Source organism: Anabrus simplex, chromosome 1 (genome assembly GCF_040414725.1).
Source record: "Anabrus simplex isolate iqAnaSimp1 chromosome 1, ASM4041472v1, whole genome shotgun sequence".
NCBI lineage: Eukaryota > Metazoa > Arthropoda > Insecta > Orthoptera > Tettigoniidae > Anabrus > Anabrus simplex.
The window spans coordinates 332,410,006-332,437,660 of NC_090265.1; the positions used below are offsets into that span (position 1 = coordinate 332,410,006).

Genomic DNA, 27,655 nt, shown 5'->3' on the forward strand with positions numbered 1-27,655 from the left:
AGCGGACCGAGATAATGATACGACAGTAAGAGGCAATAAGAATGGAGGACACCGGCTAATGTAAATAGACTTGAAATTATTGATTTTGGTACATTATAATCGAAGTGAAGCAATGTTATAGAAGAATGAAGGCGTAAAATGTTCAAATCGACGACAATGATATTGAACTATAAAGGAAATTCACTGTTATGTGAGTTAACAACGCAAGATTTGAGTAAATACACCAGCAGCAATCCAGAACAAAAATGCTAGGAGACATTCAGAGAATAAACAAGAATAATTCTACTGTGTCTGTGTCTGCTATTTAAACTCTGCATTAATTTATATGTAGTAAGGAAGGTAATCGATAGAACCATAAGAGAATACAAGAGTTCATAAGATTTCAGTTTCCAGAAGGTTCCACCGAGTATGACGATAAGGTTAAGTATGTGAACTGATTATAGTGTGCAACGTGTTGTGCTTGGGATTTGAGGGAGATAAGGACGAACTAACGAGGCGCATTTTACAGCACCTCATCAATTTAGAATTGCTCTTAAAACTTGAGGACGATGAGGATGACAAAGACGAGAATGACAAAGAAGAACAAAAAGGCGACAACAATGAAGAACAAGACAATTACAAAGAAAAGGATGAATACGCTGTACAATGCAGTTCACACTTCAAGACTAAAGATATCGCAGTCGAATTAAGATGAAGGTAACCTACAGATCAGAAGCATCTACAAAAGAAAGTGAATATGACTTGCTTACAGACCATACCTCATCAACAAAACGGAGAAATTCAGGCCGCAGATTCGCACTGACTATTCGAGATGTCGAAGATTCAATATGGTGATGGTGAAGGAGATTATCCAGTCAGAAAGTGGATTACAGAATTTGAAGAAACAGCTGTTCTGATGGAATGGAACATGTAGAAATTAGTATTTGCTAAAAAATCATTGTCTAGCTTATCCAAAGTGAAACTGGTTTATCAACATGGAAGAAATTAAAAGAAGCTTTGATAGAAGAGTTTGATGTCAAGATGAGTAGTGTAGAAATCCATAGACTGCTAAGTAGACAGAAGAAGAGGAAAGAAAGAACCTTACAAGAGTACCTGCTTGTAGTGAAGAAGATTGCACGTTGAGGTGAGATTAATGACGATTCCTTGATACAGTACATTATTGATGGTATAGAAGATGAGTCCGGCAGTAAATTGATTTTGCATGGGAGCAGGAACTTTAAGAAGTTTAAGGAAAAGTTACATAACTATGAATGTATTGTTGAGAGAAGGAACTCAAAAGTTTTGAAGAAGGATGGAACACAGAAACCTACTTCAAGAGACAAGGGTGCAGTGGCTGTTGAAGAAAAACATAGAATGCAGAGATGTTTTAACTATGGTGAAGTAGGCCATAAATCCTCCAGTTGTCACAAAGGCAAAGGTCTGAAATGTTTCAGACGTAATAAATTTGGTCACAAGTCGGTGGAGTGCAAGACAACAGAAAGTAAGGCAAGTAGTGGAAACGCAGTTAACTCTATAACAAAAACTGCAGCTCCCTTTCTTACCACTAAATTAAGAATTGCTAGTACCGTAATTAATGCCTTCCGAGATACGGGAATCAGTATTACTTTGATCCATGAAGAAATTTATGCAGATTTAGGAGCTCCCATGAGTAGAACTGATCTTATCCTGACAAGTTTTGGGAAAAATTACGTCGAACCTAAAGGCTACTTCCACGCTGAGGTCTTCATTGATGATGAAGCATTTGAGGCTGATATTTTATGTTGTGACTAGCGATGCAATGAAGACATCTGCAATAACTGGAAGTGATATTCTACAGCAAGAAGAATTGGTGATAAATCAGAATAGCGTTTGAATATCCAAGCCAAAACCAGACATATTTCTCATGCAGATTAACGTTGATGAAGAACAGCAACTGGAAGTAGGTGAGCCTACAAATGATGACTACAAACAACAGGTTGAAGAACAGATTTCCTCCTAGGAACCTGCCAAAACAAAAGTTCAGAAGTGGAATTGACCATTATGCTGAAGGACGAACAGCCGGTATTCAGCAGACCACAACGTCTTTTGCCTGCAAGAGAAGAAACTGTTGATGAGCAAGTGAAGAAATGGCTAGAGGCAGGAATCATGAAACCAAGCTCTTCAGAATATGCCAGCCCTGTGGTGGTAGTACGGAAGAAAGATGGCTCTCCTCACTTGTGTATCGACTCGTAAGATAAACAAGATCATAGTAAAGGATCAACACCTGTTGCCGCTCATAGCAGATAGTTTGGATAAACAGCAAGGAGTAAGAACATTCAGTTCACTTTACTTGAAAAATTGATTTTTTCATGTGCCAGTGGAATCTGTTTGACCGAGATGAAACTGTTGTTTTGTTCACGATCTAACCTTACCTGTGGTGGTCGCTTATGATAACCACATAATAAAGTACACTTTCGGAGGACCACTTACATGTTATTAAGAAAATACAGGTTGTAAAAACAAAGAGCACACAAGTCACTGATTTATTCAGTATACGTGAACTAAAAACACACCAGTACTGTAAGTACTGCTTGTACATATTCAATTATACATTCATACATGAGGTACGCGCTGACACTAAAAAACACTAGAAAATACGTAATTGTTATTGTGCCAATGGTTTGGCTGCACTTAAAATGTTAGCACTGTTGTGCAGTTACATGATTTCATGAGATTGTTGTCTCCACACATGTTACTCGTGTCATGTTTGACACGCTTCTCCCCCGTTCCTCGCCAGTCACTCGCGCCAGCAAACAGTCCCGGAAGCGAGGTGCTGCCCTCTAGTCACAACTTCATTAATAAATACTGTACATTTAATAAATGAAATACTAAAATATTGTAGATTTAAAAACACAAATAAATGACATAATTTCTTAGATATAATTGTTAATGCGATATGTGCAGTAACAGAATCTCAGAGTTATTATGCACTGCTTTCGTCACTAATTCAGATCAGTTTCAATTCCGAAAAGCATCATTTGGTGTGTGAACTCACCAGCAGTGTTCTAACAATTCACTAACAGTGACTTCTGACCAGTAGTAGTTCGGGGCACAGTACTCACTTACATGGATGATTCGTTAATTCCGGCTAAAGATGAAACTGAAGCATTACACCGCTTAAAGATGGTACTGGATGTAGCTAAAGACTATGGCACTGAACTGAACAAAGGGAAATGCCACCTACTGAAGAGGAAGGTTGAGTTCTTTGGACATGTAGTGGAAGATGGACGACTCTATCAGAGAAAACTAAAGCTGTAATGACATTTCCTGAACCAAGAAATGTGAAAGAAGTGCAGTCTTTCTTTGGTTTAACTGGATACTTTAGAAAGTTCATAGCAGAATACTCTGTTATTGTGAGACCATAAAGAAACCTGCTGAAGAAAGGCAATGAATTTAAATTTTCTAAAGAACAGACGATTTCCTTTGAAAAGTTGAAGGAAGCTTTATCAAGGAATCCTGTTTTACACATCTATAATTCTTCATACGAGACCGAACTTCATACTGATGTAAGTAAGTTTGGATATTATAACCTTCCAATGTATGTCAGGATGAGGTTGGTGAACACATTGGAAGTTTATGTTGAGAAATAATGTCAATGAAATCTTATGTCCGGTCATCACGCCTCCAGGAGAATTTGAGTTCAGTTGACTTGTCTAATTATGTGAACGGCATCGCTGAATTGAAGATATCGGCGGATTGATAACAAGCTCTAAACCCCGTGGTGTCTCGGAAATATTGGTAGACAATAAAACATCGTGAAACATAGGGCAGGATTAAATTAATAATACACATTCGATGATATAGATGTTGATTCCCATAGGGAATCAGAAATATTTGTTCCGAATGAGTAAATTTATAATACCAATATAAATGGTCCGTTATTGGACATTATAAATTTTCCAGCTAACTCATTCCTGGTTGCCAGCGTTTCGCCCCCGTGTGCTAGGCTGGGCTCATCAGTTGGTACCTAGCACACCTACCAAGACGCTGGCTAGTGCATACCGTGGAGGCCACTGCGTAGGCTAACTGTAGCCACCGGCAGTGCCAATGCACTACGAGACACTTTGTCCCACTAAAAAAAATTGATGCCTGCTTGGCCATCAGATGATATAGATGTTGATTCCCATAGGGAATCAGAAATATTTGTTCCGAATGAGTAAATTTATAATACCAATATAAATGGTCCGTTATTGGACATTATAAATTTTCCAGCTAACTCATTCCTGGTTGCCAGCGTTTCGCCCCCGTGTGCTAGGCTGGGCTCATCAGTTGGTACCTAGCACACCTACCAAGACGCTGGCTAGTGCATACCGTGGAGGCCACTGCGTAGGCTAACTGTAGCCACCGGCAGTGCCAATGCACTACGAGACACTTTGTCCCACTACAAAAAATTGATGCCTGCTTGGCCATCAGATGATATAGATGTTGATTCCCATAGGGAATCAGAAATATTTGTTCCGAATGAGTAAATTTATAATACCAATATAAATGGTCCGTTATTGGACATTATAAATTTTCCAGCTAACTCATTCCTGGTTGCCAGCGTTTCGCCCCCGTGTGCTAGGCTCGTAGTGCATTGGCACTGCCGGTGGCTACAGTTAGCCTACGCAGTGGCCTCCACGGTATGCACTAGCCAGCGTCTTGGTAGGTGTGCTAGGTACCAACTGATGAGCCCAGCCTAGCACACGGGGGCGAAACGCTGGCAACCAGGAATGAGTTAGCTGGAAAATTTATAATGTCCAATAACGGACCATTTATATTGGTATTATAAATTTACTCATTCGGAACAAATATTTCTGATTCCCTATGGGAATCAACATCTATATCATCTGATGGCCAAGCAGGCATCAATTTTTTGTAGTGGGACAAAGTGTCTCGTAGTGCATTGGCACTGCCGGTGGCTACAGTTAGCCTACGCAGTGGCCTCCACGGTATGCACTAGCCAGCGTCTTGGTAGGTGTGCTAGGTACCAACTGATGAGCCCAGCCTAGCACACGGGGGCGAAACGCTGGCAACCAGGAATGAGTTAGCTGGAAAATTTATAATGTCCAATAACGGACCATTTATATTGGTATTATAAATTTACTCATTCGGAACAAATATTTCTGATTCCCTATGGGAATCAACATCTATATCATCTGATGGCCAAGCAGGCATCCATTTTTTGTAGTGGGACAAAGTGTCTCGTAGTGCATTGGCACTGCCGGTGGCTACAGTTAGCCTACGCAGTGGCCTCCACGGTATGCACTAGCCAGCGTCTTGGTAGGTGTGCTAGGTACCAACTGATGAGCCCAGCCTAGCACACGGGGGTGAAATGCTGGCAACCAGGAATGAGTTAGCTGGAAAATTTATAATGTCCAATAACGGACCATTTATATTGGTATTATAATACACATTCCTCAAGTAAAGTTACTGAAATGCGTATGAACGGCAGAATATATCAATGACAGAATGTTACTGAGGGCCATGAAATATGTGAATAATAAGTTTATATGAGAGGGCCATACCTTGTACATCTAGTCGCACGATTCGACGATCGAGATGAAGAATGAAACTGTCGATTACTAACCTAAATACGAGGCAGCAATTATTAAACAAGTTCCTTTGCCAGTACAGCTGATATATACGAGATCATTACGCATTATGTGTCAAATGTTTCCAATTGTCAAGAGCATATGGGAGCTGGAAGCATAGAAGAATTCTAAAAAGCAAACTGTCTGCGATTATTATGTTGTTGTAGAATTTGTTTTGTCTCTGAGGAAGTTGACTTTCAATCTGTGTCTTAGAGGGATCGAAAGCGAAAATTCGTGGGGAGAAAGATTGTATTGAGGAGATATATTAACGTGATATTGGCATATTATAAACACATATTATATTGTAAAACAAGATATCTTGTTATCGAAAACGAAAAGGCAAGTGTGTTAGTTGAACTGTAAAAATTGTATCAAGGTGTATGATTCTGTCCTAATAGACATTTCTGAGTTTCAGGTAACATGGAACCAACGTTTATGGAATATAGACACGAGAAGACAACACGTACTAACATGAACAACTAAAATAGAGGGACCTCGAAGGATCTGGCCAGGAATATGATGGACACTAAGGGATAATGTTAATAATTGAGAGCTGAACATGGAAGGTGACACCGTCGTGGAGCAACAACCCAAGATGAGTACTCAAATATCGTCTATATATTCCGCCATGTAGTTGCTTATTTTAGATGTAGAGTAGTATTCATTTTAAATGTCAATTCATGACATGTATAATTTTCAACTTGAAGACGACCGTTATTTGTTAATCATTGCGTTGTATTAATTATAATCGTTGCGTCTAGTGCGGTGATTCAAACTATGTTGTGATAATATGCGATGGGTCGTGTGAGTTTTCTTTTAATGTCTTCTAGCAAGGTTTTACGGAATGATTTTCGGCATCGATGATATTGGTACCGTAATGGTGTTATTGTGATGAACGTTAACCTAACTCGTGGCTCAAATACCTCGGAGGAGCTCGGTATTTGCGACGTGCGATTCTATGGTCTTCAAATATTATGTGCTTGTGCAGAAATACGGTTTGATAATGAAATTACGATATTATTGTGGTGATATAGTGTTAATGCGGCAACATATTTAGTAGTCTTTGACGTGAAATGCCTGAATAGATTGTTCCTAGGTGTTGTGAATTCGCCGTGCATGACGTTTTGTGTGACGTGATAAGGTGTTTGATACGGTAGGATCTTTGAAAATATGTATGTGGATAATGAAATGTGGATGGTTATAGACGTGTCATTAGGATTGCGTATTTTATGACGATGTAATGTGAAGGTCCTGATGATGGTCTTGGCGTTAGGAATTGTGTTGGTCATGCGTGAATTTTAATGTCGTTGTGATGAATGATTTATTTAGGCACGAGGCCGTATTTAAGATAGGGTTAGAGGATTTTTGCACTCATGAACACTAATAGATGGTCGTCACATTTATCCTATTTAAATACAAGATTGACCAGAGCGGACGGTTAAGGGATGTTTAGGATCTTCACAAAATAAACGGTAACGTAAAGATATTGGGACATGTCGTAAAGGGAATACAATCTTCTATGGTAAGTAAATCATTTCTTTGCTAGTTGGACGTTTTGTAGACCACTTGAGTTGATGCCTGGTGCTGATGTAGTTATTTTAGGCCAAACTTCGCAGTGGAATCCGGAGGCGCAGAATCAACGTAGTTAGAGAAGGTTATTGTAGATGATGCAGTGTCTATTGATGTTCTTTATCTAGGTGCAGTCTCCGATGAATGTCCGAGAGGATCGAGTCTGTCTTTTAGGTGCATGGTATTGATGGATGACATGTTATGCTACGATCCTGTGTCTTTCAAACATTTTTCTTGCATTTATGATGATTTATGAATTTAGAATAACGGTGTTTTCAAGTTGTTAGGCAGATAATTTACCGATAAACAATGCGATGATTTAAATGAGAATGAGGGAATACTATGACATATTTGAGTAGGAACAGCATTCTGACGTGGACGATTCAATAATTCCCAGTTATTTATTTCGAAATGTGTGATGGATAATAGATCTTTCACTGTAAGCCTTCAGCAGTGGGACACTTTGTCTCTTTTGTTTTTCGATTTTCTCTTGATTGACGATGTTATAATTTCTTCGTAACAAGAGCAAGAAGTTAAGTGTTTATTTCAATTTAACGTAACATTCATTTTCCTTTCTATATCCGTTTGTGTTGCTAATAATTTGCTCATTGTGTAACTATTATTTGAAGTCATTTTTTTGAAGCCATTAAACGGAAAATCCTTCCATAAATGAAACATTTCACAGAGTTCTCATTTGATCTAGCATAGGAATACTAGGTTAGTTAATTAATTTAGGATAAAATGAAATAATGATCAATGTAACTTGATGAATATGCCAATATCCTAGATCTCTGACAGTCTGTTATGGAATATTTACGTAATTTTTAGGCAGGAAATGATGATTACTTTCTACGTTAAACTATACTGTTACCAGTCCACTATATAAACCTGTGACCCGACTCGTCGGACTTGCACGTCCCTAGGGTGGAGGCTTCATGGATCTCCGACTGTTTTGCTTTGCCGTGGCGTAACCCAACACTGAGATTCAGAATTGAGATGTGCAAAATGGTCACAGGTATTGCTGTCAGGGCTCAATATGGAGCTGCGCTGATGCAGACATCATCTGAAGACTGCCAATTACATCCTGTATATTACATGAGCAAAAACACAAAAGGAAAAGTATCACAGTTATGAGCTTGAATACTAGCAATCATTGTTGCATTGAAGAAGTTTCAAATGTATCTTCTGGGAATAGATTTCGAAATTCTTACAGATTGTGCTGCCTTCCAGAAGATGATGCATAAGAAAGATCTGACCCTTAAGGTGGCAAGATGGGCCCTGATTGGAAGAGTACAATACAACATTGAATACAGAAGTGGAACAAGGATGCGTCATGTCGAGCATTGATGATGATTTTGTGGATATGCCCAGGAGACCTAGACCAGTAAGTGAACAAGAGCGCTTAAAGATCAAGAATACAAAATGGGATCATCTTCAGCAACTCAAAAGTGTAATTCCTAAAGACTGCTACTCCTATTACGACAACATTCCACTCTCGTAATAATGAATACAAGGTATTAATTGTGATTCATGATCATAGTTGATGACTCATTTCATGTGGCTCAGTGTGGGTACTATAAAAATCAAGGTGTTGGAGTTATGTATTTTAAGGTTTATATTTTAAATTTAATGATAAAAAATGGAATAAAAATCATTTAAACAATTAGGTTTTATTAAATTTATTATGGAGCACAATATCACGTAACTCAGTTTTCTGCAGTATTAATTTTTAAGGGACGATATGTTTTTAAATAACTGAGATATCTTCAATTCTGAAAACGTGGAGAAAACTTCTTATTTTTAATTATTGCTTATCTGTTTGTTTAGAGGTATGTGGACGTACTCCCAAGTAAGATTACTGTCCCTCTAAACAGAATACTACTGTCCATAAGGTTTCTGAGGAGTCTATCAATGCAGATTAACGTATACACAATATTCAGTGGGAGCTCCATCTCATATAATTAGCTATTTGATGTCAGATGCAGCCTTAGTTCAAGAGAAGCCATCTGATGTAGATCACTATTTCCTACCCAAATATTGGGAAATTTCACTCCCAATATTTCATTTAAATCCCCAGTCGCCCTCCAGTCGGTATTACACAATATCCCACTGATAACAATCTCTCTTTGCATTTGCTGAAAAGATGCTGTAAAGGGGCACTTTAAGGAATGCCTGTGTTTAGTTTTAAGAACATTCCCAACCGAGATGGATGTTGTAGGATAAGTATGATATTATTGGAAGTATTGGAGAGGTAAGAAAGTACCCCATCCAGCGCTGATGAAGCTATTGGTTTTGCTTTAGTAGAACTGAAAAACTTATCTTCTTCATCAATTTTTTCCCCATTTAAGCTTCAATGCTATGTATATTGATTACCAGAATGGAATGATTATAATTTTATTTCAAGAACTAATGATGAGTAAAAATTACATTTTATAAAAAGTAATGATTACAAGTAAAAATTACTAAAGAAATATTTGTTACAAGTAATTCTATTACTTATACCCAATTACTTCCCAATCCTGCTAAGGGCCGGTTCTACCATCTGCTGGTAAAGTGGCTGGCAGCTGCCCGGGAGGTAAACTACCTGGAGGTGTAAATCGGCAGGTACTTTGGCTTGCGTCCAACCACCTCCACACAAGCTCTAGGTAGCTACCCGGAGCTAGACACCGATATATGAAGTTGCCCAGACTGATTTTCAGCGACTTCTCGCTTTCAAGTGTGGTGCTATCTATCGTCAGATGGATGAAACTCATTTCGATTGTCTTATTTCCCTGTGCTTGCGTCTGCTGATTATCAACAAAAAACATGATAAGGGGAGTGTTAAAGAGTTATGGACAATTATTTATGTCAAGCTTTCGTGAATTTAATCTATGATCTTCAATATCAATACCTAATTGGGATTAAAATCTCAAGATTACATTTTCTTACACCAGTTATAACCTGTCATGTAAGGCAGCGTTTTTGAAAAGTATTCTCATAGTAGATTGGTCAAGTTGCTCGTTCCGTAATGGAAGGTACACAGGTTTTCATCGTATTTCTAATTTACATTTTAAAATGTATTTTCGTTCCCTGCCATTGTTCTTAACGCTCTTTCACGCGCTTCCATATACGTATATATACACACACATCTTCTTTACGGACTTATTGCCTTTAAGCATTCTATCTGCAGCCTTCTGTGAATTGATTAAATATCTCCACAATGCTCTATTTGCAACTAGTTCTGTGACCTTGCTTAGTTCCACACGCTTCCATTTATTGATAAAGCATTTCATTCTAATGTTTAACTCTATGAAGATAAAGTTGGAATGTACTGTAAATGTAAAGAATTAATCGGGATAAATATCCATTCATAGGAAGAGGAATTCTGGAATGGAATAGTTTCCAATTTCTTCGAAATAATTTACAAGAAGACTATGTAAACAACTAATATGGAATCTGCTACCTGGACGACAGTCATATGTGCTATTAATCATAACATCACTTTCTATAAATAGCATACAAATAAAGCAATTTCCTAGTAGACATAATATTGTGATTAAATATTTCAATGAAATATATTATTAACAAAAGAACGTATGAAAAGAGGCATACAGATTAACACAACGCTAATAATGGAAATAAAAAAGATTCGTCATAATAAGGAATCGAACTTGCATACCTCGTATTATGAAGTGAGCGTTCTAGCCATTACGCTACAAGAACACTCGAGGTAAATAGGATACATACATTAACTTATACCCAGTGTCTGAAAACTGAAAAAGTAGAAAATTAAAGCCCATTTGAAATGATTTCCAAATAGATTTTGATTTTATATCCTTTTAAAGTTTCTTTACGAAAGCTTGATGTATAAAATGTGTTCCCTAAGCTACCGATGCGAGAGGCTCGTGTGACCGTTGCAATTCAAGGGAAGCTTTAATGTTCAAGATCCTGCAATACAATGTCAGCCACTGTTACAGCTTCATGCTTTTTTTTCAGTATACTAAGCTAATTTAAGTTGTATGTCACCAGAAATACAGTTAATAATGTTCAACTCTCAAAACTTGCCGGGCAGATAAAGTCTTATCGGGCCCTCGAAGTGGCCAATAAATTACGCGCCGGGTAACTACGATTTATGCTGCCGATAGCGCTACCTGAGGGTGGTCGAACGGAAACATCCTTTTACGCGGAGGGCAAGTTACGCGCTACTTTACCAGTAGGTGGTAGAACCGGCCCTAATGAATATAAAATTTCCCAATAAATATACTACACTGGTAGTTCAAAAGCAAGAAGATCTGTCATTTCATTAGTGATACTGGTGGAAATTACCTCTATATCATTGAAGAATAAGTGAGTATCTGCAAGATTGAACACCATCTCTTCCATCCTGAAGCCCAGTTGAACAACAGTCTGAGGATCCTGAGAAAAAAATGATTATTACATAGCACCATATGTCATGGACTAAATTCTGCATTAAGGAGTACATATGATTGATTTATGGAATGAGATAACAACATTGCAAATATTTAGAAATATACACAGTTCAAAAAAATTAGGGGAACATGTTTTGCAACATCTGGTATGTGAATGTTAATTTGGTAGATGGGGTTCCAATGGTTGTACAGCATACCTTGAGACCTTAGCTACTCAGGGTATGTCAAATTGAAGTAGTGTAGGTGTAGCCTTGCATTAAACTGTCAGGTGACCCCCTCAAAATAAAGTGAATAGTGGTGTGTCCATGTGTCGTTTTGAGGTACACAGACTACTGCGGTCATTCGAGCACGTTGTACGTAAACCAGCACATTCCATCAGACATCTTAACGTGGTTAAAGTTGCAAGGGCCGTCACTTTGATCCAGGAAGGATGGACTTTTTGTCGTGTTGCTGTGGATCTCAATGTGTCTTTGTCAGTTATTCAAAGCTTATGGAATAGCTACAATGAGATAGGCCAGTTCACAAGGAAGATTGGACAAGGTCGTGGATGCATGACAACCCCACAGGATGACCGATATCTGACCATCTGTGCATTGCAGCATCGTTCAGCAACTGCCAGGGAACTGCAACAAGACCACAGGAGAGTCACTGGAGTCATGGTGTCTGACCAGACAGTAAGGAACAGGTTAAGAGAAGTGTCCTTATGGAGACATTGTGGTGAGTAGTACATGCCAAATGTTGTCCACGAAGGTGGCCGATTCAGACAAGGTTCTGTGATGGTGTGGGGTGGCATCAGTATTGATGGACGTATGGATCTTGCCCTTGTCCGTAGTAATCTTACCGCTGTCGGGTACATCGAGCAGGTACTGCTACAGCATGTGTTGGTTGCTGCATGCGATCTTGGCCTTGGATTCGTACTCATGCACGACAATGCCAGGGCTCATGTAGCGCGCATCGCTAGAGCTGTCTTGCGAGAACTGGACATTCAAGAGATGGAATGGCCAGCAGCGAGTCCCGACTTTAATCCCATTGAGCATGTGTGGGATAGGCTAGACAGAAGTGTTTGTGGGCGTCCTGTTCCACCACAGACTCTTCAAGACCTCCATGGGGCTCTCATTGAAGAATGGAACCCGATACCGCAATGTGACCTCCGTCGACTTATACGGAGCATGCCACGTAGGTGCCAAGCTATGATAAATGCTTGTGGAGGACATACACCATACTGAAGCTCTACAACTGTGATAAAAATCCACCCTGGAGGACTGTTATTACTTTGTTTTCACCCATATTTGGACATTTCCATTTGTGTTCTGAAAATGAACATGAATCTAGCTCTTTTGTATACCTCAACGGTAAAGATTAAGGGCTTAGTTGGTAATATACCTGGATGTGAGGTATTGTTCTGTGGAGCATGGCATACGTTCAAAAACATGTTCCCCTAATTTTTTTGAACTGTGTATCAGCAGAAATCTTATAATTCTGAAATTCAAAGTAATCAATCTTCATCACAAACAAAATGAGATAAGTACAATTCTAGAAGCATAATCAATGAACTTCTTTATTAAAACAGAACTATGGTGATTGATAGAATGAGGTAAAAAAAATGAAATATTTAGAAACATATCAAAAGAAATCGTATATTATGATATTAAAATAATCAATCTTCATTACAAACAAAATGATAAGTAAACAACAAACTTCTTTCTTAAAACTTAACTATGGTTATGTGTTCCTTACAGCAGGATGAAAGGGCTCAAATTACCTTCCCAAAGCGAGTGGCATAGGATCCTGTCAGCATTGAATGAAAGATGATAATCGTTTCATCTAGATCCCAAATGAACACTCGTTCAAGACTGCTCTCAGGATTGCTAGGTGAGGGGTTGTTCTGACGACGACCTCGACCACGACTTGATCGAGAACTGCCTTCCGTTGAACTACCTTCTCTCGTACGACGTCCATTGCCATTTACTTCGGTCTTGAGAGGAGATGATGGACCATTCTCCACAATTTGGAAATTGCTTGGACTCTCTGCAATAAAAAGACAATTTAAGCTAATTAATCAACAACTAAATAAATTATACTACAAATAAGATAGAAATATACAGGGTAACCCAGTCCACACTCAACTGCCAACATAGATGGCAGTGCAGCAATTGTAGAAGAGCGTATGCTTTCACAAGGTTGTTGAAATGTATAGCTTTCTCAGACCTAGGTTGTGCAGTATATCTGTGCAGTATGTGTATGCAATCCACTGCCATTTTCTTTTCTTGATCTTCTGGTCAGTTGCTATAAGGAATATGATGCTTGAGAGCAAACATCCTTGCTTCATTCCAACTCTTACTTCAGTGGGTTCCCTGAAAAACATCCTTGGATCCAGCCACTGTGCACAATGTAAAGGTTTCATTACAGCACTTTGCATTCTAAAGAAATAAAGAGGCACCTCAAAGATGTGGAAATATTATGTTTAGGGATCTCAGAAGGATAGAGCGTACAGAATAAATTCCCAAATTTTGAAGAATTCAGAAATTACACCTTTCTTCAGTGGCATTACAATTAGTGTTGCATAACTTGATGTATAGGTAGCAGACAAGTCAACAAAATGAGAGTCAACATATCTTAAAATATTTGTATTAGTTAATCTGTTGCCTTTAGATTGTATTAATGAGAAGAAACAGCTTAATTTATCAGGATATGTGGGCTCTCCTGCTGACAGCATATATTTGCACAGCATGAAGCAGGCAGGTTCTATTTAACTCACACAAGTAGAACATGCCACTGAACAGCTTTCCTACCAAGTGAGTTGGCTGTGCTGTTAGGGGTTGCATAGCTGTGAGCTTGTATTCGGGAGATAGTGGGTTACAAGTAATGAAAATCATTACAAGTAATGAAAATCATTTTTTCCGTATTGAAATGATCTTAATTTATAATAATATAAGAAATTTATTTTAACTCAACCTATTCAATACAGTACAAGATGTTAACATATTAGTTAAACATCGTTAAAAATTGTTGAGACATGTTTCGCCCCTTCTGTGGGGCATCATCAGTCATATCAAATACCTCAAAATTCTACCAGACGTCTGGTTGGAAGTTATAAAAATACAGTATGTTACCTGAGTCTTTTGAAATTTTACTGATTTTGATTTTGAGGTTTTGATACCTATTTTTGGTTTTATTAGCCTGGTTGGCCTTATCATTACAAGTAATGAAAATGGGGTTCGAATCCCACCGTCGGCAGCCCTGAAGATGATTTTCTGCGGTTTCCCATTTTCACACCAGGCAAATGCTGGGGCTGTACCTTAATTAAGGCCACGACCGCTCCCTTCCCACTCCTAGCCTTTCTTATCCTATCGTTTGGGTGACTTAAAACAAATTATAAAAAAAAAAAAAAAAATTTAATGTGTCAGTGTGACATTAAACCACTAGCAAAAAGAAAAGAAATAAAGAAAAGAAAAAAAAAAAAAAGCATCTTTCTTTTCAACAGATATGACAAGAGACTCCAGCTGGAATTGCCCTCATATCAATGTGTTTCACATACAATCTCTTCAGCTCTTTAGTCTTTAGTGATATGGTCATGTGATCAGAATGGATGACAAAAGGAAAGCTAGAATTGTTTTGCTAGCAAGACTTGAAGGTAATAGTGCAAGAGGATGACATGTATGTGGCAGATAATGTAAGAGAGGGTCAACCAGTGGGGAAATGAAAAGAAATAGCAAAGGACTGAACTGGGTACAGGTTAATGGCTGGTAGGTGTGCTAGTTACCAACTGATTAGCCCAAACGCTGGCAACCAAGAATGAGTTAGCTAGAAAATTTATAATTCTCAATAGCAGACCACTTATATTGGAACTATGCAAAATCTCTTTTACATAAAGATATTTGAACTGCCAATAGCACAAGTATCAATATCATATCAATAAAAAATTAGCATCTAATATTAATGACTCCAGGCTTACAAATAATTAAAATAAGCAAGTCATAAAAATAGAACCTCAGGGTGATCCAGATAGTATAATAAATACGGTACTGTATTGTATGTTTTGCAACTGTAGAAGTAACTAAGATAAGAGTTGTTAAAATTACATGAGTAGTTCTATTGGTGTTGGTAGGTTACATGCCATAGGTTATTTAGGTTATGTTAAAATTGTTTATATTTTGGGTTGGGGAAAATTGTAAATAATCTTCATTCTTTTGTTTAAATATCTATAGTTTTATTGGTAGAATAATTATACAGACAGGTTATTACCGTATATGGAGTTGTACCTTGCACAGTTTTACATTCATATACCTCTAGGTACTACTAGGTATGGTATTTTGTATCAGGCCTACTTTAAGATCCATTACACCCATTATGAGATTGATCATTTCTTTAAATAAATAATATAATAGCTTTGCCAAGTTTGTTAAGAAAAAGATTTCGACAAAATAAGTGGCATTTATCTGGCAAGATAGTAAATGGTACGGTATTCAAATTGTTGGCGATTATTTCTGCTCCTCGTATTCAGTGTACCACTGTTGGCATACGGTCGAGTAAAAACTAAACAGTCAATTCGTAGACCCTATTCCAATATTTGTAGTTCACATCTCTGGTATAATTTCAAGAGAATTTATTGAATACTTGTAATTTTTTTTAGACACCTTCCTTTGTACTTTTGATCTTTCAGCATTGAAGGGCAATTTTTATTTCTGTCATGCATACTAGGAAATCAGATATAGTCGAACCTGCCCTAACGGACACCCTTATTCAGTGGACACCTCCCTATATGGACAATTTTCCTCGGAACCGATTTTATTTTAGATATGACAAGTATCAAATTGGTCTCATTTAAGCAGACACCTCGAACTCCGGATAGCGGACATCGCCATTTGTCCCGTCCACTTGACTTAAGCGGACACTTTACACGTTGCAGGATAATTTATTACACCGGACCACATGTCATCCTTTCTTTTAAAACCATTCTTCAGACATAAGGAAATCCCTTTTGAATGTTTGTACTATTTCGAGTGCAAGGGGAGAGAAGGTACATCGGAATGCAGTTCTACCTAGTGGTGTACAGGCCTATTCTGAGAATTCTAATTGCCTAGAAATGCTGCCAGAGACTGTTGACTCACAAGTTACCTGGGGATTTTCTTCCCTTCTTGCATCATTCTATTCATAACTCGTTGAGAAGGAAAAGACAGTACAGGCGCTAATTAGCGAGACAGAAATACCGTTGCATTTCAGTTGTCTGTTAAACATAACAAGGGATGATCGTCTTCAGATCTTGAGGCAAGAAGAAATGTGATTATCGAAAGTGACAAGGGACTTTCAGTGAGAAAGCTTGCCGAAAAATTCAACTGCAGGAAAACTCAAATAAACACTATTGTGAAGAATAGAACTAAAATTTCAAAGGAGTGGGAGGAAAATAGGAATGTTAAAATGTTCTATTATTTTTACGAACTTGGTTTAGTGGACACCTTTAGTAACGGACATTTTTCCTCGGAACCGATGGTGTCCGTGGAAGGGAGGTTCGACTGTAAAATAATCTGTGGAAGTACCATATTTATTTTTAATTACATTTCTATTGTTTCAATAATCTGTACTTAAAATAGGCCTATATTTCAGAGTAGTTTAAAATTGTAGTTTACAGCACTTATTTTACGAACGAGTATCTTGCTTGGTTTATTGCTGTGTAATTCTTGTGAAATCCTTCCAGTATTTTAGCATTTAACAGCAGTTTTCATTACAGTTAGTGCATATTAGAATAAAGTAATACTACAATAAAATATGCCTAAGTAGTACTGTAGTGTTATTGCTTGCCCTATTGTTGTCTAGTCCTTGTATTTCCTTAAGTTTATAAATGTCACCAATTCACCAAGTATTGTAGTACAATATAATCATCTTCCATTTTGCTTTGGCTGGTTCTTATTTGCATATACAGTACATTTCATATTCTATGGTTAAATGGAAGAAAGGACATTACTGTCTTAATTTTACTACTACTACTACTACTACTACTACTACTACTACTACTACTACTACTACTACTACTACTACTACTAGTGTTGTATACAGTACATTTTCATCTGATTTCTTCCTTCACAGATAATGTTTTCATTTTATTTCATAATATTATACATTTTAGTAAAGGAGATTAAAAAATGGCTAAGGAATGCAGGATTAGGACCTTTTTGCTAGTTGCTTTACGTCACACCAACACCAGGCAAATGCTGGGGCTGTACCTTAACTAAGGCCACAACCGCTTCCTTCCCACTCCTAGCCCTTTCCTGTCCCATCATCGCCAATTTTCCTGTCCTCACTTTAATGTTTTAAGGGGACGGAAATTGGAGGCTAAGGGATCTAGTAAGAGGCCAGAGTTAACAGCTTAGCCGTGTCAACCACTTATACGTGTCATGGCATACTGTCGCTGCACATTGTGCAAGCTGCTTATAAGCGTAAAACCCTTTCTGAACCTTTCTGCCATCTATTAAGTGTTCATTGTACGTCTTTCTGATTACGGAATTCAAGTGAGGACAGAAAAATTGATTTCAAGATCTTCGTCTGTCACGCCTACAGTACACTGCTCTTGCATTTAGTAAGCAGTGCTATGAGCATGGCAACTTACATTGGTTCTGGAGACAAAAACAAATTGAAGGATTTAGCTGAAAACTATATTGCACATGGATTGTTAGATTCAGAAGACAGTGATTCTGATAATGACAGTTACTTTAAGTGATCTGAGTGCTGGCAACGATGCAGAAGATGGTGCAGGCGACAGTGACATTATAGACATTCAAAGAAAGAGGGTGAAGTTTGGAATAGCATGAAAGGTTCTTATTTATTGCCAATGTTGGTTTGCCTGTACACTTTGAGAATAACTCTGAACGTATAGATATTTTTGAGCATCTGGATGTAGCTCTACGAGAAGACTAATACAGAACAAAGAAGAAGAAAAAATTATTTCAAACATTTCTTTTCTGATGAACAAATAGAACTGATGGCATGAGAGAGAATGAATGAGTGTGTGTGTGTTTTTTATGCAGCCATCAGAGATGATAGGGAGAACAGGAGGGAAGGATATATAACCAGGTCGGAAGGACTGAGGCTCTGATCATGGAAGGATCCATTGTTAGGCATGTGGGGAAAGTGTGTGCAGGAAAGGGAACCAGGGTAGAGGGTTATCCAGGAATTACGTTAAGGCAAATGTTGAGTAAAGTAGAAGGAAAGGAGGAGGGTAAGGAGAAGGTTGTACAGTGAAACCTCGATTCTCCGTTTTTCGAGGGACCGTGAAAATAAAACGTACAACACGGGAAAACGGAAAATCCGGGAATGAATGAAAACTATCAATTTGGCTAAACATCACAAAAATGAAATATGTATAATTATAATCTTACAAAAACTCCTAAACCAAACCAAACTACAGCCCCAGTGAGACTTTGCCTGCCAAGCGACCGCTGCTCAGCCCGAAGGCCTGCAGATTACGAGGGGCGCATCGTCAGTGCGACGAATCCTCTCGGCCGGTATTCCTGGCTCTGTAGATCGGGGTCGCCATCTCACCATTAGATACGGTAGCTCCACAATTAAAGGTAATCACGTAGGCTAAGTGGACCTGGAACCAGACTTATATCCAGGTAAAATTGCCTGACCTGGTCGCAATCGAACCCGGGCCCTCTGGATGAGAGCCGGGCATGTTAGACCGCGAACCGCATTAATTACCGGTACGCGAGTTCAAAATCTCGATACTTTATATTCAATTTTACAGGGGAATCTTCGTCAGTTTCCCGTGAAAACTTCTTTCAGTTCAGCAACTTTGATTACGCTAGCCAAACTCTTCGAAAAATCTAACAACGCCAAGCCAAACGACAATCGACCACAAGTAGCTTTTAATTCTCTCATCTAATAAAATAAAGCATATTAGATACAAAAGCACCCAAAATGATGGCGAAATCCGTTCATTTTTTAATCTTTCATTGTAATTTGGTCTCCGGTATACTGTTCGTAGTCAGTTTCTGGAAATCTCGTACCGCGCAATTAGGCCTACATCGACTTTTAAAGGTTATGTTGAACTCGAAAACATGGTTTCGAATGTAAGTATCGATTCTTAAAAGTTCTAGAATACATTATATTCAATTCTGCGCGTCACAAATCCAATCAAATTGGAAAGATAAAAGAAATATCAAAACTTCAGAAATTACGGTTATTCGTGACCTTGAGGTCATCTGGAAAGTGCGCTCGCTGCACATGTCAGTACGAGTTTGAAATGATACCAATCATTTAAAATGTAACGTGCGCAAGTAAAACGGCTGCGGTTTTTGGTATTTTAACACGAAAACGTAAAATTCCCAGTCTTACATTAGTAACAGTAATAGGCAATCCCAAGACCTCCCATGGCTTTCTTTTTTTTTTTTTAATGTAAGGTGCAACATCTGTTTTCGTCTCGCTAACATAATCATGTACGATAATATAAAAAATACTGAATTTGTGTTAAGGAGCAGTTTCAATTCCTGCCTGAAAGCCCACTTAGGTCTGCAGTGCCCTGAGCAAAGTGCCGAAAACCCCTTCGGCAGTACGATCGAAAAAATGTAAATAAGAAAACATCTAACCCTGGACATAATATGGACGTTTTATAAGTGCGAACATTTGACGAAACTCGTTCCGTCTTCACGCAGAGCTGTAGAAATGCGCCGTGTCTTCTAGCAATTGCTGTGGCCACTCTCTGCCCTATGATTTTCCGAGATTCTCTAAACAATACCACCCGAATGCGATGCTAAGATGCAAGTTCACCGCCGATCGCCGAACGCCAAGATCCATAAATATGCCATAGCCGTCCTTTCGTGAGATACAGTTTATTAAAAAACGATTGATCGAGGATTTAGCGTTGATGGGACTGGAATTTCTGGACGGTTGATCCGGGAAATCGTTTCTTCGAGGAACGGATAATGCGGGACTTTTACAACGTGATTTAATTACGATGCTCTCGGGACCACGTAATTTGAACGCATATTCCGGGAAAACGTACTTTCCGGGAACGGATAATCGAGGTTCCACTGTACTTTTTTGCATTTGTACCAACAAGATAAGGAAAGCAGGAATAGGTACGAACATAGTAGGAGATGTTTGGGATCTGTTTAATGCAGTACAGGAGAAGTTCAAGAAAGTGGAGACTTACCAGTGGGATACTGTGTAGGGGAATAATAACTGGATAGTATTTAGGGATTTGAATTGGACTATGGAGTTGGTATGTGGGGAACTGGACCCCCTGTGGGTGGGGCCAGCAGAATAACACCCATGGTATACCCTGCCTGTCGTAAGAGGTGACTAAGAGAGACCCCAGTGGCTCTGAACTTCGGAGCATGGGTTGGCGACCACGGGGACCTCAGCTGAGTCCTGGAACTGCTTCCGCTTACTTTTGCCAAGCTCCTCAGTTTCATCTATCCTATCCAACCTCTTCTGATCAACTTTTCCAACCCCACAGTATTAGAGCACTCGAGGCTCTCAAGTCTTTCATTTTCACGCCTTCCATGGCCCTTGTCTTTCTTTAGCTGATACCTTCATTTTTTGAAGTGTCGGATTCCTTCCATTTCTTCTCCCTGATTAGTGTTATATAGAGGATGATTGCCCAGTTGTACTTCCTCTTAAAACAATAATCACCATCACCACCACCACCACCTCCACCTGTGAGGAACTGGCAGAGAAATTTGTACATCCAAACAAGTGATTAAGAGATAGGGATCTGTGCTCAGATGGCCTTCGCTTTAACCGTAGTGGTATGCATAAATGAGATGGTTTGTTTAAAAGAGTTATTGGAAGATACATTCAGAGAAACTGGGTGGGCTAGGGAGCTGTGATGAGGGCGTTGGGAGTTAAGTAAGGAAGACAAAGTTGTTAGTATTAAACTGAAGAAGTATTGTAAGAAAAGGAAAAGAATTAAGTAATTTAATATATATTCACCAGATATTACAAAACTGGAAGGATTATCATAGAGACAAGGAAGAGTTGTTAAGATGGAAAATATTCATACTAGTGAGGAAAAATTTGTAAGCTATGGAAAAGTTAAGAAAGGGAAAAATGAAATCCTAGATGCAAGGCTCACATATAAGGATAATATGGAACTTTATGTTTTTCGTCTGTTCAGATCTGGAAGGGGCAACACTGGTGCAGAATTCCGTGTCCCATATAGGTGATTATTTTATCAAGTAATTCTGCAACTCTACCCTGTCTCTACGATAATCCTTCCAGTTTTGGGAGAAGATTTCGGCATTCATAATACCACTTAGCCATGAATCAACTCCTATTACAATATCTGGTGAATACGAGTATACCGAGCTCGATAGCTGCAGTGGCTTAAGTGCGGCCAGTATCCAGTATTCGGGAGATAGTAGGTTCGAACCCCACTGTCAGCAGCCCTGAAAATGGTTTTCCGTGGTTTCCCATTTTCACACTAGGCTGTACCTTAATTAAGGTCACGGCCGCTTCCTTCCCACTCCCAGCCCTTCCCATCCCATCGTCGCCATAAGACCTATCTGTGTCGGCGCGACGTAAAGCAACTAGCAAAAAAAAAAAAAAAAAAAATTACGAGTATATATTAAATTACTTAAATTCTATTCCTTTTCTTATAATACTTTAACACTAACAACTTTGTTATCCTTACTGAACAGCTCCCTAGCCCACCCAGTTTCACAGTCGCAAAGTTTAAATAACCTTGTACCAAACCTGATGGAATGTATTGTTTCCATTTTAGGTGATCTTTCCAAGCAACGAGGCTATCATCAATACAGATATTTTGGAAGGGATAGAATATAGATCAAATTTCTCCCTGAAATAGTCTATTATAGCCCTAATTTTGTAAGTCTGTTAAAAATGGGGGTTGTAGACTTGTCAGAAAAGTGAAGCAGTCTTAGAATGAGAGAGATAGGTCACTTTACCGAACATCACAGTTTCGAACAATTTATTTGATGACCAATAGTCTTTCGTCCTGTTTTACTTCACATGGCCCATCAACAAAACGGTTATCAGGAAAACATAAAGAGTCTCCACGATTATGCCTAGCCACTTATGTAACTTTGACTTTTCCTTTACATCCGGATTTTCCGTAACAAATAAGTAGTACTAGTTCATTTCTGACACTATGAAGTTCATAATATTACGATCAATAACTTCTTTGAAAATTGACACTTCAAGTCTTGAATCATTGTCATTATCATTCAAATGCAGATTATCACTAACCCCTGAATTTGATGGATCAAAATGAGCAGAAAGCATAGGAAGAAACCCGCCTACAGAACTCCACATTCTTTCTCCGGTTTGAACAGCTGACAGCTTAGCCTTCTTTGTGACAGCGGAGCACTGCACTTAGCCCTCAATTTCCGTGTTGTCGTCTTCCAAAGAATTACCAATTTTTACTCTTATTGGACACAATACAATCACTATCACCATCATATAAATATATATATATATATTGCACCGTTCCCGCGTCCAGGTGAGGATACATGTGTTCCAGACTAGCTCTTGATAACGATTCCATCTGTTTGACATTGCTGGGTTGTGGGTTCCGCGTGAAAAAGCACGCCGATGGTCTATGGTAAATCTCAACCTACGCAGAAGGACGTCTCCAACACGCTATCAGTTGGATACCATACTCGCATGTCGCCGAAATTTATCGCAAAATCCAGGTTATTACGGCATTTCAAGAAATTCGTGCATGTTGCTATCGAAATCGCAATCAGAAATTGAGTCATTATAGCCTTATATCTAGCTCTTATTCTAAGTAGGCATTAAAAGAATTTTATATTTTCACTACTCAACTTTTATTGGCAAATCAGTCTAAGTATCATTTAAAAGTTCCGTAAAATATTGTTAGAAATTGTCTCATATAACGTAGGTAGTTTCATAACGCAATCAGCATCTCTATGCGCTGTAATTATGTTGCATTGAAAGAAAAACGGGTTTTGAAAAAAAAACTTTAACAAGTAATTGGAAACCAGGCCTCAATCATGGATACGCTAATTCTGACCTGTCGAAATATTAAGTTGTAATTAAGTAACATCCGTAAAAATCAAATGAAAAAGAAAAATTTAATTATATATAATCAAGTGAAAAATTATTCAATATAGTTGAAATAATTAGATGCATCCAATTGGTTTAAATGAAAACAAAATTATACTCCCTACTATATATAACATTTCAAATTATGGTTTCAATTAAGAATGTAAAAACGCAGTGAAAATAACCAATAATTAATTAATTAATTAATTAATTAATTAATTAAGATCTGGAATTCTTTCTTAGTGAGCTGGACTGCTCCTCAAAGTTACCAAAAATTCTATCACTTGAACTTTAATTCACATGTGACTAGTGAAATGAATATCATTTTGCTGAAAACTTAACACCCGTGTCCATGCACAGTAGAAAAATCGTATGAGAAAGCAATGTTTGTTTTCTAAGGATTTCCACTAATTTACAGGTTTGAAAATTTCCATAATCGTTTCATATTTCATGCTGTCTGATTTCCATATAAGCAAATTCAAGTCCACTTTAAGTCGTAATTAATCTCAAATTAATTCTATCATAAGGCTTATGTGGCTAACTCACTCAATTATCATCTTAATTCATGGTTGAAATTCAATTAAAGTGTGTATCTGGCTGAATGTAGCATTGCCAAGTGTATTTAACTAACTTTCCAACAAATTATACCATAATTGGAAAAATTGGCATATTAGAAGACTCTACCTTCATCTAAAAGTCCAAATATGAATGACTAAGTTACCAGTGATGTGTCAAATTGCTCCCATAAAACCATAAATTAAGTTGCCGTATGTGAGAATACTTAAAAATGATCGTAGATAAGTCAGTGAAGGCCTAAATATTAACGTTATTGGCCTCTCGGCTCCTCTGTTGATCCTACATACTCAAATAACTCTATATTGATGGCATTGAGATCGTATCCTATTTTGTCTATCAGGGAATAAAAACAGCAATTGAAAACAGTACATTTCAATATTTATCTTAGCATGCGCAATTTACACATACTATCATCTCTCGGAAGAATACTATGACCAACTTTCCTAATAACAATAACTATCACCATCATAACCTACTATCAACTCATATTATTATTTCATTCACCATTTATCACTTCAAATATCACGTAGCATTCATATTAGTGCATCTCAGGCACTCGTTTCATCCAATACGCTGCATATGTGCCATAACCTACACATATAAAACATTATCTTTACCGTCATAGTATCAAAGAAAAGTACATCACCAAAATTAAACTGTGCTACTATACTTCGTCGTAATCATTCCCTAAATACGATCTCCACGCTTGTTATTCTGTTAAAGCCATCACACATGTATATTAACCTTCATATAATACTCTAACACTTCACTGACAACAATTTAAAAATATTAATCACTTTCTCTAACACCACATTGATAAACTTGCGAATGGCATTCACTGGTATTTTACACCTATATATGGGATTAACGGTAACTTCAGATGAATACCTACTTCCTTGTAACTACACTTGAATATTATCTACGCACGCACAATGTCACAAATCATGTTACACATAGCCAAAAAAATAAAGGTTTCTACTTACGAAACGACTCATAGGGGACTTAACTTTGCTTATTGGGTAGTGTCTCCCATCTCGCTGTTGTTCATCGGGAATGGTAGGCCTCGCTCCATGGTTCGGCTTAGGTAATCGGGTCCATCTCGTCCTCTCAGCTGATTACCAACCCTCCTGGGTCATCAATCTCGTGAAGCGCCACCATAGTCGGAGTAGTCTCTGCCTCAGCCTCTTAGAACATCATAGTGGTCTTCAGTACATCAGGGACAGAATAACACAATGCATTAGTTGATATTGACATGCTGTAATTCGTTTCGTACTGCCAATGATAAAGAAATATATGTGCTCTGGGCCGTCTAATTTAATTATAACAGCTCTAAATGTACTCTTATTTGTTAATTCTCTTGCTGTTGAACGAATGTAAATTTTCTGTGCTTTTAGAATTGCACTTTATAGCCAGTTGAATTCCGCTCTCTACGGTGTGCAGTATCGGACAAAATATAATGATTCCGAGCCCAACCGTGATGTAGTAACTGCACCAAGCTTGACGTTTCCTTATAGCTGGTCTTAAATTTTGCGTATATATGTCAACCTACAGTTGACGTCGAGCGGGCTGTCGCGGATTTAACTTTTCTTCAATAATTGATTATAAAATCAGATATCTATCTCGTTTCTTTACACGATTCCGTCCTTTTTGCTGCAGTGCTGGATTGAGTTTTTGTGTTCTAATGGAAGCAACTTTTTTAATAATCAGTTTAAATAATCCGCTTCTGTCATTCTTTTCTCACCGCCTTCTAAGAATGGTTCTTTCGGTGACTGCTGGTTGAAATTATCTTTTCGGCTCGTACCGCTGTTAATTGCTTTTATATTGATCCTTTAATGGCTGGAACGCCATTTTTGTTCCTAATGCTGTAACTATAGAACGGTGAAATGGCACAATATATATATACATAAATATCAATTTCATCATCAGACTCCTCGTCAGTCAAAATATTAATTATATCTTGTGGAGCAAGCCCACATCCTCAACTCGCCCCACCATTACCACGTGTATTTGTTTCTATGGAAAGCAGAGATGAGGGAAAAGAAAAATAATGTGTATTGTCAAGGAATAGTCATGCAATGCACTCACAGGTACCAACAATGGAAAACAGTTCCAGGGTATTGTTGTGATTCATAGCACAATCGTGTAAAAAGTTAGGTTACGTAATTACAAATGCTGGGAGAGAACTTCATAACAGGACATAAGAGATGTGATAAAACACAGAATAAAGTTCAGTGAACATGTCAAACATCCCCAAACATTGTTCTAAAAACCCGCTAGTACGATGTCAGGAAAACAATTTCAAACATTCACAATGAAACTCGAATAGACGGCAGTACTGTTCAGGCGCAAACTTTGAGAACGTAAATAGACAGCAGTACTCCAGTGGGCCACACACAGCACTAAATACTGTAGATGGCAGTAATGCTCATTGGGTTAATTCATTATATTAAGAAGGCTAATATTCCTATCATGTTTGTGAGACGGGCACAGGATTTCTATTTCCCTCGAGAGGCATCAAGGTAAAACATGAGTTTTGTCAACAGTGTCCCTCCCCTGTTGTCAAATACAGGAATTAGCCATCTGAAAATTCTGGAGTGTGTTTTATATCTTGACAAATTTTCACCAATTCAGATCTCAGATCGTGTGATTCTTCCAGCACAATCCTGTGTAAGTTATAAAAAAACCAAACCCCTTGGCACTAAAGCCCTTGAAGTGCCTGGGCTACCAAGTGACTGCTGCTCAACCCGAAGGCCTGCAGATTACGAGGTGGCGTGTGGTCAGCACAACGAATCCTCTCGGCCGTTATTTCCGGCTTTCGACACTGGGGCCGCTATCTCACCGTCAGATAGCTCCTCAATTCTAATCATGTAGGCTGAGTGGACCTCGAACCAGTCCTCAGGTCCAGGTAAAAATCCCTGACCTGGCCAGGAATCAAACCCGGGTCCTCTGGGTGAGAGGCAGGCACGCTACCCCTACACCACGGGGCCGGCTTGTGTAAGTTATGGATCAAACTAATACATTACCTGCTAAGGTAGGGGTGTGCGACATTGATGTCAGCTGATACGTAGAGCTGGCACCAATTCCGATGCTACCACTGCTACTCGAGCTGGCACCTGACACGTAAGGGGAATAGCTGGGGGCAAAGTAGCTGGCGGGATACTGCGATGCCTGATGTCCACCATACGAGTTGCTGTAACTGCTGTAGTCCAGGCTCTATAAAATTTCATGCAATCAAGAAAGAGCATCAAACATAAGATTCAGACAAAATGATATAATTAAACATATCATTCTTAAAATAATAACAATAATAATACATTCAAGAAAAGATTCTGAGAAGCTAAGATGAGTATCATACTAAGGCTATTATTGTAGAAGACAATTTATGTCTGTCCATCCGGAGATTTGATTTACAGTAATCACAGATTATTAATTGTGGAATTAAAACAAGTAAAAATCCCTAAAATTGTAGGTATTGAAGGAGAAACC

The 27,655-nt window shown here is 38.3% G+C and overlaps 1 protein-coding gene across 1 annotated transcript in view; it reads right to left on the bottom strand.

Moving 5' to 3' along the window:
* The window catches only part of eya (eya transcriptional coactivator and phosphatase 2), a 289,761-nt gene that overhangs the window by 27,246 nt on the left and 234,860 nt on the right, over nucleotides 1-27,655 (bottom strand). The window contains exons 9-11 of the mRNA XM_067134855.2: nucleotides 27,193-27,382; nucleotides 13,332-13,597; nucleotides 11,466-11,555 (exon numbers count right to left, since the gene is read on the bottom strand). Coding sequence (XP_066990956.1) covers nucleotides 11,466-11,555; nucleotides 13,332-13,597; nucleotides 27,193-27,382 — 546 coding nt within the window. The remainder of the gene's footprint in view (nucleotides 1-11,465; nucleotides 11,556-13,331; nucleotides 13,598-27,192; nucleotides 27,383-27,655) is intronic.